The sequence below is a fragment of the Papaver somniferum genome, chromosome 3 (genome assembly GCF_003573695.1).
Source record: "Papaver somniferum cultivar HN1 chromosome 3, ASM357369v1, whole genome shotgun sequence".
Taxonomy (NCBI): Eukaryota; Viridiplantae; Streptophyta; class Magnoliopsida; order Ranunculales; family Papaveraceae; genus Papaver; species Papaver somniferum.
In genome coordinates, this window is record NC_039360.1 from 216,168,228 (window position 1) to 216,178,940 (window position 10,713).

Genomic DNA, 10,713 nt, shown 5'->3' on the forward strand with positions numbered 1-10,713 from the left:
ATTCATCACCAACCGTAGGAAAGCAGCTGTGCAGTGCTAACCCCAAAGTTCCTCTTGTAACTGGGCTCGCATATCAAGTTCTCTCCAACTGAACCACCAAGTAGTAGCGTACTCAAGGTGTAACCCAGCGGAGCTTTAAGTTATGTGAACTTAGGTTGATCCTAGCAGTTAGACTCTTAGCGCAAGGTCCACTAATAGTGTTGTCTTCACACACGATTGCTCCACAGAATCCCTCTGCGAGGTCTCACGTTCTCTACTTGTATAAGGATTATTCAACAATTACACGGATATCCTAACCCTTTACTAGCAATAGAATGATCAATAGATTAATCTAGCGTGCATTCCAAACAATCTAATTAATCAATCATAAACCCTAATTATAGTGAAAACAAACGATGATGTGATTAAAACTCTGAATAGATTTATACTACTGATAAAGCTTCACGCTAGCACATTGAATTCATCCTCAGTCAACAAAGGTTTGGCAACTCATGATTACACAAAAGAATGGTTCCCCTAAAGGGGTAAACCCTAGGTTTTTAATGAAGAACAAAAATATAATACGAGATGTGTAGATATGATATTAAGAAGTCTTCTTTTATAGGTTTGCAAGAGTAGAAGTGACCGTGCTCCAAATCCCGTGTAAAGTTGGTTGACAAAACCTAGCCTATATTCCAAAATAAGCTCACGCCCAAGTCTTGGTCGTGAGAAGTAATGCAAACGCCACTGATTGGTTTCTGGGAACTGACATGCATAGTTTTAAGCTACCCAAATTCCCCTTGTTCAGTCCTCGGACATAGTACCATCCGTGAGTTTTATTTTCCCTTGAGTTTTAATTTTCCTCCCGTCAGAATCACGGCCACTCACCCAGCCGTGAGTTTTATATTTCCCTGGATTTTGTAATTTTCTCCTAAGTTTTACATTCTCGACCATTCCTTTCACGGATACGAGGCCCTCCGAGAGTTTCCTTTTCTTCTGGATTTTGTAATCTCGGCCTCAGTTTCCTTCTTTTACTCTCGCATCAACCCAGCTCGAGTTATCCAGCTCCATCAACCTCCTTTGTTGATTCTCAACAGTCACCATTAATAGCATCGTGATCAACAGACCACCAGCATACTCCACCATCTGCCATTGATGACGACAGTAACTCATTCTTTCCTGCTCGTTCTCCATCTTCCATCAACCACTGCAAACCATCATCACTGAAAACTTCCAATAGAATCGAGCAGCAAGTTCTTCCCTGTTCATCACCAATCTCAACTGACCCACCATTCTCGTCATCACTTCCATTACTGGCATTAACAAACTCAAATGCTCAGTCCGTATACTCCTTTGCCGCCACCAGATCGAGTTCTGATCTCCTGCAGCGTTATATACTCCACAACTTCGTTAATGGCAGAAACACTACCATTCCTTCTTCCCTGTTCTTCCTCGATCTCTCTATCTTCCATTATCTGCGATCATCTTCAATGACACCTTATTCCTTTCTGTTCTTCTTTCTGCTCAACACTCAACTCTACTCGAGCTCAAACCCATCACCATAATTTGATCAGCAGCATACCTTCTCCCATCAGTCACCGGTAAGAACCACGAACAACAACTCCGTCTTCAAACTCCAACTCCGGTAACAGCAACTTCGTCCAAAACCCACACAAACTCGAGCCGTACCGTTCATCATCTTCTATGCAGATTCTAACCAACAAACCTCTAAGAACACGACAGCATCAATGTTGTTGGTCGAAAATACGAAGGAAGATAACTTCCCTGAACCGCGATAATACATCAAGAAGATGGTGGCGCCCTGAGTAAATAAGCGGGTTTCTTTATAAATATTGTGCCTTAACAAAATTTCGCAACTTTGACTCGTTTCAATCGCCCGCAATTTCTTCATACGACGTCGGAATGACTCCATTCTTTCGCCATTAGCTTCGTCTTTTCATCCTCTTCGAGATGATATCAAGGACTCCTAGGTTTGAACGAGTTCCACTTGGTCTTTGGCCCTTCTCCGTTTGCGGTTAACTTCTTTTGCACAATTAAGTACAAATTCACTTCTTTTCTTTTGGACGATTCACCTAGCAAAACATAAATAGGAGAAAACAAGAGTAATTATACAATAATTCTCAAGAATATATAGCAATTACTAGCATGGATTTGATACTAAATATATGCAAAATATGCACTTAACAGAACCCTGTTTTCATAACCTGCTATCATGTTGTTGATCATGAAAACAAACTATCAGTTCAGATGTCATCACAGCTGGTCGGAAATCTTCTTAGATATTTTGAGGTCGTACATGAACAACTCGGTATAGCAACAAGGAATCTTGATTTTCTGAAAAACGAACTGAAGAAAGCAACTGATAAGCTCGTCCATATTCAATCTCTAGTTGCTGACCGAGTTTAGTGTTTTTCAAATCATGTTATCTAAGAGATATTTCATCTAATAAATATTCTTTTTTGTTTTATTTAGAAGAATAACTAGAGTTTGGAATAGCCATTATTGTGATTACACATAGCTATGTCCAACGTTTTCATCTTCATGTTTTTAGGTTTATTTGTTTAAATTCTAAAATTGTTTGATTATCTAGCCAATTCTGTTCAAAACAGAGACCATTACCATCCCTGTTTAGTCCTTAGGAATAAACCCATTTAGTTTGAGAACTTTAGTCTCATCACAACCCATTCAAATCACGGACCCTAATTTTGCAGCCATTAAAATCTGATTTCCCGCCAAAATTCAAAATTCAAATCGAGAAGCTGACCTTAGCCTTATCCAACAACGGTGTCCCTTTAGCAATTTCTGGGTGTGCGAATAGCAATTTGTTGGGTACAAAGATGACTTTTGGGCTGTAAATAGTGAAAACTCCTGGGTGCCTTTTATCAACTCCTCTGGACCATTTCTGGAAGTGCCCTTAACACTTTTCTGGGTGCTTTTAGTAGTTTCTCGAGCAGCAGCCATCTCTTACCTCTCATATTCACTTCTTTTCTTCAATTTTTATACATCAGTAAGGTTGCCATGCTTTTCAGACAAAAGTTGCATCACTAAAGCCGACATACCTTTTCAGATAGAGATGAATAAAGAAAAGTAAATAATGAGAAATAAGTCCCCTCCAACAGCAGTTGCACTGAAATGATACTTTAGCCCTTTTAAGCAACGTTTCTTCTTTTTTTGCTCCTAAGTACCTAAAACTCAAAATTAAACATAAAATACATAATTTACAAGAAAACTTAGCCAAGAAAGCATAAACAATAGATAAATATCAAGGTGTTTTATACACCTATGAAATTCCCCCACACTTAGACTTTGCTAGTCCTCGAGCAAATCAAACTAAACTAATTTTAAAACATACAACTCCATCTCGTTGAGGATACAGTCACACTTAGCACGTATAACAATCCTTTAAACCCCTAGGTGACTCTAGTGGCCGAGTTATAGTCTCGGGAAGGTTTACCAGAGGTGTACCTACAAAACCTTTTAATCCAAACCCTAGCTATCTGTGAAGAACTCAGGAACGACACTAAAGAGTCTCCTTGGTTGGCATACTCTCATTGGCTACAAAAGGAAGTACCTGGATGCGAATCAAATTCATATATATAAGTGACAGAGCTCTAAATAGATAGTCGCACTATGGACATCAATAATCGGAATCACACAAATTAATAGATTAAGAAGATGGATTATAGAGATAGATAGTTCAAAACAAGTTATATCTTGCTAAATAATCTTTTGACGTCTACAAGGTGTGTCTAAATAGGTTGATACGAAAAGATTGTGGTATAGTGATACCCTCATCATTTTAGAGAACCATAATGTGCTAACTGAAATCAGTGAAGATGAATTTAGAAAAGAACGACTAGATAAAGATAAAAAAAAAATAGGCTTCTAGGGATACTTGTGATGACTCTTCTGGTGAATCATAGTTTGAGACACTTAGTGATAGTATGGGAATTGAATATGAAAAGGAAACAATTTTAGAGAAATTGAAGTCATTGAAAGAATCCCCCTACCTTAAAGCCTATGGAAAGTGAGCATCATAAGGAAAAACTCTTGCAAATCACCAACTTATTAGGTGCTTCTCGAGGAAGGATGAACGTCGAAACAAGAACCATTTATGATGACTCTATGCAGAAGTTCAAACCTTCGAAATTGGATAAGGAAGGGGCTAAATAGTTCAGGGAGTGTCAAACAACGAGAATCTAGGACGTGGGTAAAGATTTTCAACACTACCAAGAAAAATCACTAGTTCGTAGTAGGTTTTCTGTTCTTTATTCTTTTGGAACATTTGCTGGTTTCTTTTTGTAGTATTGCAAGTGCGTTTCTTTTCTTCTTAATCTTAACTACTGCCGCTTTATAGCCGCCAGGGCTACGATGTGGTCGGGCCACATGCTTCAAGTATGTGGCCCCTCTTATTTTTCTGACACCTATTATAACTAAAAACATGTCCCCTCCAAATCCCCTAAAAATTTCACGTTTTGAGCAAAAGTAGGGAACTAAGAAAAATACTTTTAGTTACACTTTTAAGTAATTAATTGTTCAAGGACTTTATTTTTTTCTTTATAATAGGTGTCATAAAATTAAGAAGTATGTGGCCCGCCCACATCGTAACCGTACCGCTTTATAGCGTTGCAAGTGCATTTTAAGTCAAAGAAAAGAAAAGAACCAAAAGAAAAGAAAAGAAAAACAAAAACTTATGAAGTCGAAGGGCAAACCATTTCAGGCTTACCCTCTGAGCAGCCCACTCCATTAAACCTGCCTCTTAAACAGATCCAGTCCATAGATCCAATCGAATTATGAGAATTACACCAAAACCGAATTCTCCCCTCCTCTCTCACGAAGAAAACTACACATTGGTGACCAGACATGTTCCGTCTTCTTGATTTTCATTGTCTGCTTCATACATTCCGCGCTTGGTTCGATCAAACTCATCATCTGAATACCAATCAAAATAACAGGTCTGTAATTTATCAAACCAAATATTAACCCTGTAAAATGTCTTTCAATTGTTTGTTGAAATGCCTAAGAGAATCACTTCTAGACTTCTAGTTATAGTTACCCACCTTTGATTTCATTGGCTGAAGGGTTGGATTAAGTTTCGCTAAAGCTTCATCCAGTTGAAGCTTGGGCATGAGCTTAAGTCCTTATTGGTCAAGTTGTTTAAGATAAAAAATGTTGGAAGTTAGCATTGTAGTTTAATCCGTTATTTTCTTCTTCTTCTGGTGCAGAGATTTCACTTTGAAATAATCATATATACTTGTATGCCACTTCGGTTATGATCCTTTTACTAGCTTGATGCGAAAGTTGTATATGGATGAAGACATATAAATATTTTGTTTTCTCATTTGTGTCAGCTGAACAAAAAAGAAAGCTGAAAGGTGAGGGGGTCGGAATCCTAAAGTAGGAGCAAGACACAGTTAAGGAACGTATTGAAATCCTGGAATGATGAGTATGTCTTCTTCTTCTTTTATGGTATCTCGTTTTATTCATGTAGAATTGTTCACATTGTTTAAATTGCAACTGCATTATTCACTGACAGCCCCTTTTTTCGAAATTTTACCTGAACAAAGAAAGAGATTTAAACTACTGATACATCATTCTTAACTCAAATATAATATAATGAACATATTAAGAAACAAACCTGGCATCAAGAAGCTCTTTTTGGAATTGTTAAGAGTGATTCACTTAATTGACATGCATAGTGTTGTGGAAAACAAAAAACCTATCCAAATCAAGTTGTTCTTCAATAAATCAATTTACAGACTATAGCCTGCTATTTTTAGTAGTGTGATTTGTGAATGTATAGTAGTTCAAGTAGAAACGAATTCGTTATTTTGTCTCATCAGCTTATAGTGCATATATATGATCCTCTCAGTGACAGGTACATCATCTAAGGCTACAAAGAGTGGAGGTGCCGGAATCAAATTTAAAGTTTAAGGACCTGAACCAGCATAAACATTCGACAAGGTGTCAAGCACAAATAATACATGCAACAAGCATGCACATGACCTCCCACTTTCCCATGTCTTATCAGCTAAAGGTTCCAGTACTTGGTTTAATTTCCCTCCGTTTCTTTGCAAAATCAAGTCAGCGCTTCTCATCATCTACCCCCAAATACCAGACGGCTGACTAAGCAAGAATGTCTGATACACTTACAACACTGCAAATCCATGAAAGAACTAAGAGAAATCCAATCCCAGGTCTTCAGAATAGGTCTAAGTCAAAACAGAGATGCAGTAAACAAACTCTTGCTTTTCTGTACGGACCCAAAGTCTGGAAATTTTCACTATGCAGAGAGAGTTTTCAGTTACACGGAAGAGCCATCTTTATTCTTATACAACTTAATGATCAGAGCATCTACTAAAATGGGTAACTTAAGAAGATGCGTTTCTCTTTTTGTTAGATTAAGGGAAGATGGTTTATCTCCTGATAATTTCACTTTCCCATTTGTTCTTAAGGCGATTGGATGTTCGAAGATGGTTTTGGAGGGAAAAAAGATCCATGGGCTCATTGTAAAAACTGGGTTTGAGTTTGTATCTTTTGTGAGAAACTCTCTTATGGATATGTACACAGAGATGGGTGATGTTGAGACATTACGGTTTCTATTTGAAGAAAACCCAGAGAGAGATTTAGTTTGTTGGAATGTTTTGGTTTCTGGGTATGTTAGGTGCGGAAAATTTGAGGATGCTCTAGTCATTTATCGCAAGATGAGAGAAGAATCTGGATTTAAACCTGATGAAGCTACTCTTGTTAGCACACTTTCTGCTTGTGCTGCCTTAAGAAATTTGGAATTAGGTAAGGAAATACAGTTCTATATTAGGAGTGAACTTGAATTTACAGTTTTACTTAGCAATGCCTTGTTGGGAATGTACTCGAAATGCGGATGTTTAATTCAGGCACGCAAGTTTTCAATGAGATGCCTGTTAAAAATGTGATTACTTGGACCAGTATTGTTTCTGGATATGTGAATTCTGGTCAAATAGATGAAGCTAGAGAGCTTTTCAAAAGAAGTCCAGTAAGGGATGTTGTTCTTTGGACAGCTATGATCAATGGATATGTGCAGTTTAATCAGATCGACGAGGCTTTGTCTCTTTTTAATGAGATGCAAACTAGGGGATTAAAACCGGATGGATTTACTGTTGTTGCTCTGCTAACAGGTTGTGCTCAATTGGGAGCCCTGGAGCAAGGGAGATGGATCCACGGTTACATCGAAGATCACAATATTAGAATGGATGCTGTAGTTGGTACTGCTCTTATAGATATGTATGCTAAATGTGGCTTCATAGAGAAATCGATGGAGATTTTCTTGAAAGTAGATGAAAGGGATAGGTCCATATGGACTGCTATTATTTGTGGGCTCGCTCTGAATGGGCAGACAAATAAAGCTCTGGAGCTGTTCTCAGAGATGAAACTGGCTGGGGTAAAACCGGATGATATTACTTTCATTGGTGTTTTAAGTGCATGTAATCATGCGCATATGGTGGACGAAGGACGATCTTATTTTGAATCCATGAAGACAATTTATCAGATCGAACCTAAGTTAGAACACTACGGGTGTTTGGTTGATCTACTTGGACGTGCTGGGAAGATAAGTGAAGCTGAAGACATAGTGGAAAAGATCCCAAATATTGATAATGTCGACGATTTGCTGCCATTATGGGGTTCTTTACTAGGGGCATGCAAAATCCATGGAAATGTCGAGACAAGTGAACGTATAGCGAAACGTCTTTCTGCAAAAGAATCCAACAGTTCTGGTATTCTTACACTTCTAGCAAATATTTATGCGGCGGCTGAAAGATGGGAGGATGTTAACGGAGTCAGGAGGAAGATGAAGTCTTTAGGAGTGCAAAAACTGCCTGGATGCAGTTCAATTGAGCTGAATGGCGTTGTACATGAATTTCATGTAGGAGGCTCTTCCCACCCAGAGATTAGCAACATTTATAGCCTGTTGAATGATATGAGCCGTGTGATGTTTAGTTCAGAAGAAAACTTGAGAAGCATCAAGACCTGATTCTCATACTGTTTTATTCGTTAAGGCTAAGCAAGCATGGGCTTATACTTTAGACAGTTCACATGATGGACATTGGGTGCAAGAGAGATGCTCGCAATACTTTCAGTTTAAGCAACTGGGTGGCCATCGATATGTGTTTGGTATTACATGTCCACAGTAGAACTTAACTTTTGGAGCCATACATCATAGGGGCATGAGTCTTAATATAGCTAACCATCTGTTATCAGCTCATTCAATAAGGTACGTTAAGATGGTACGATGCTTATTAATGTATTATAAATCATATATATTTTCACAATTATATATAACTTGAAACTCACCATATCTCCAAAGGTTATTACTATGCATTAAATATATATGCTATTCATGGCTAACAATGTTAAGCATTTTTTTGCAGCAATGATCTGAAGAAACGTACCAGAACTAGTCTGGTTTTTAAAGAGGGAGGGAAAACAATCAAGTGATATTTACTGCTGTAGGTGCATCAGCAAAGAATGGCATGTTTCTCTGTTGAAGTTCTTGACAATCCTCTGGAACGGCTTTCATGGGATCTAAAATTTCACGATCAGGTAGATCTAGTCCCTGTTTAATCTGCCCCATTCTTCTTGAGTGTAAAACTTGCTTAGACATAACAGGGAGCCGGATAGTCTGGAATTCGTTTAGAGCGACACCCAAGTTCTCTAATCCCCACTTCTCAAGGCATTTGCCTAAAACGGCAGCATCTAAAATTGACATATTTGTGCTTCTTAGACCATGTGGAGAGGTGGGATGAGCTGCATCTCCGATTAACACCACATTATCCCAGTGAATCTCTTTTAGAGGATCACTATCATATATGAGATTGATGAAAGGTTCTTTTGTTTCTTTCATTACCCTTGCCAACTCTGGAGCCCAAACACATTCAGCCTCTTTATGCATCTGTTCAATCATCTCGTTGCTTACTTTCGTTGTCATTGAATTTCCCTGAACCAGGTTTTGCTATCAGCTTAGGAGAACTTGAATAGAAGTTCAAAATTTTCAGTACGTGCTGAGCAACATCTGTTTAAATCAAATCTAGTAGTTTTGAAGAAAGAAAAAGTAGAGTAATTACCTTCAATTCTGGTTCTGGTTGATTGACGTACCATATCCAATTGATTCTTCTGTTCTGAAGCTCGTAAAATACACAATGAGTTCTACAACCCATATCAAAATACAAGCATTTCCCAAGCTCAGGGAAAGCCTTACGGAGATTGGTGATGGTATCAGAATTTTCATTTCCCGTAAAATCAAGCACTCCTCTCCATGCAGAGTAACCTGAGTACCTGTGTACAGCTATCTCTAGTACATTAAACAGGAAGGAACGAAGTTCAACAATTACCATTTTAATTTGTTTTTAAAGCCCAAATGTTGTTGATAGATTGATTAGAAACTACCTTAACTTAAAATCGGGGAGGAAATGTTTACGAATTGTTGACAGACAACCATCTGCTGCAACAAGCAAATCACCAACTACTTCTGTTATCTCATTTGTTTGTATCACTTTTGCTTTAACTCTTACAGAAGCTTTGTCATCTGAAATGCAGAAGGAGAGAAACTGGTGGCCCCAAAGGACAATGTCTGACGGTAAAGCTTTGTAAAGCAAGCCGTGAAGATCAGCCCAATGAGCTGCCCTAAAATTGAAATTTTCATCTCTCGTCAGTACCTTACAAATCTTCTTCTCACTGTCTGTTGCTTGGTTCTGCTCAAATTACAATGCTTCAGAAAGCAGTCTTGGTAAGCATTAATATTAACTTAAATTACTTAATCATGTTGAACACCGTTTTCTCATATTCAATATTCTTTATGAATTATAGCAGTTATACACAAGTAATGTGTTTCCAAATATTCTAGTCTTTGATAAAAAAAATTATGAGATTGATAACCTCATTCTGTTAAAATTATTCAATCACTAGGATGATCCGATGTACCTGATAGACGAGTGCGTACCAGATCGATTCTAAGAGGCAAGGTAGCGTTGTGGAGGAGCTCCGATTGGTTCAACCAGAGTTCAATGAAACTTCGAGCTTGTTGGTCGAGTCCAAGGCCTGCACCAGTTGAAACACCAGTCTGTGGTGAATCCGATTTCTCAATCACCACTAAATCCCATCCCGCTGTTATCAGTGAGTGAGCACAAGATATCCCTGCTATGCTTCCCCCAACAACCACTGCTGTTGGCTTCCTCTTCATATCTCCTCCTCTGGATGGAGAAGAAGATGCCATTCAGATAAAGGACAAGAACAGTTTAAGTATGGTCCAGCAGCTTACCTTTTTTTCTTTTTCTTTGAAAACAAGCGACAAACTTGGTCACCCTCACGCAGTGTTTTTTTTGTTTTTTGTTTTAATTGAAACTAGTTTTGATTTTGTTGACCTCAGGTTCAACATGGGTAAGCAAAATTTAGCATACTATTGCTGTGGCATTAACTAGAAACATTTTCATTGCAAGGAACTATAGTGATGGAAGTATAGGCCAAAATGTTCAGAATATGATCTTACATGGAATGTTGTAATCTCATACTAGGCTAAAATGCAAAAGTGATGATAACACTATTGCACAAACGGAATATATTTTCTGTAGTGTTCAGCTTGACTACTTTTTTTTTGCCGAACTCAACAATGTTCTGGGCTTGGGTCCAATTGCGTGGGATGTCAAACAAGGATGAAATAAGGAAAGCCGACCTCTTACCTCA

General features: G+C 38.2%; 1 protein-coding gene and 1 pseudogene across 1 annotated transcript; one reads left to right on the top strand and one right to left on the bottom strand.

Moving 5' to 3' along the window:
* Nucleotides 1-5,234: 5,234 nt before the first annotated feature.
* On the top strand, nt 5,235-8,545 carry LOC113358640 (annotated as a pseudogene).
* Nucleotides 8,281-10,358, bottom strand: LOC113358641 (aurachin C monooxygenase/isomerase-like). Its single transcript, XM_026602253.1, has 4 exons — nt 9,974-10,358; nt 9,421-9,725; nt 9,099-9,309; nt 8,281-8,971 (listed from the first exon to the last, which is right to left on the bottom strand). The coding sequence occupies exons 1-4, from the start codon at nt 10,244-10,246 to the stop codon at nt 8,465-8,467; spliced, it is 1,296 nt and encodes a 431-aa protein (XP_026458038.1). The 5' UTR covers nt 10,247-10,358; the 3' UTR covers nt 8,281-8,464.
* Between the last annotated feature and the right edge of the window lie 355 nt (nt 10,359-10,713).

What these genes read in the sequence shown, in the direction of transcription:
- LOC113358641 (XM_026602253.1), bottom strand. Translation starts at nt 10,246, where the DNA reads ATGGCATCTTCTTCTCCATCCAGAGGAGGAGATATGAAGAGGAAGCCA. An exon ending in CTCCCCGATTTTAAGTTAAG is followed by an intron (nt 9,310 to 9,420) that starts GTAGTTTCTAAT and finishes AGCTGTACACAG; the next exon opens with GTACTCAGGTTACTCTGCAT. An exon ending in AACCAGAACCAGAATTGAAG is followed by an intron (nt 8,972 to 9,098) that starts GTAATTACTCTA and finishes AACCTGGTTCAG; the next exon opens with GGAAATTCAATGACAACGAA.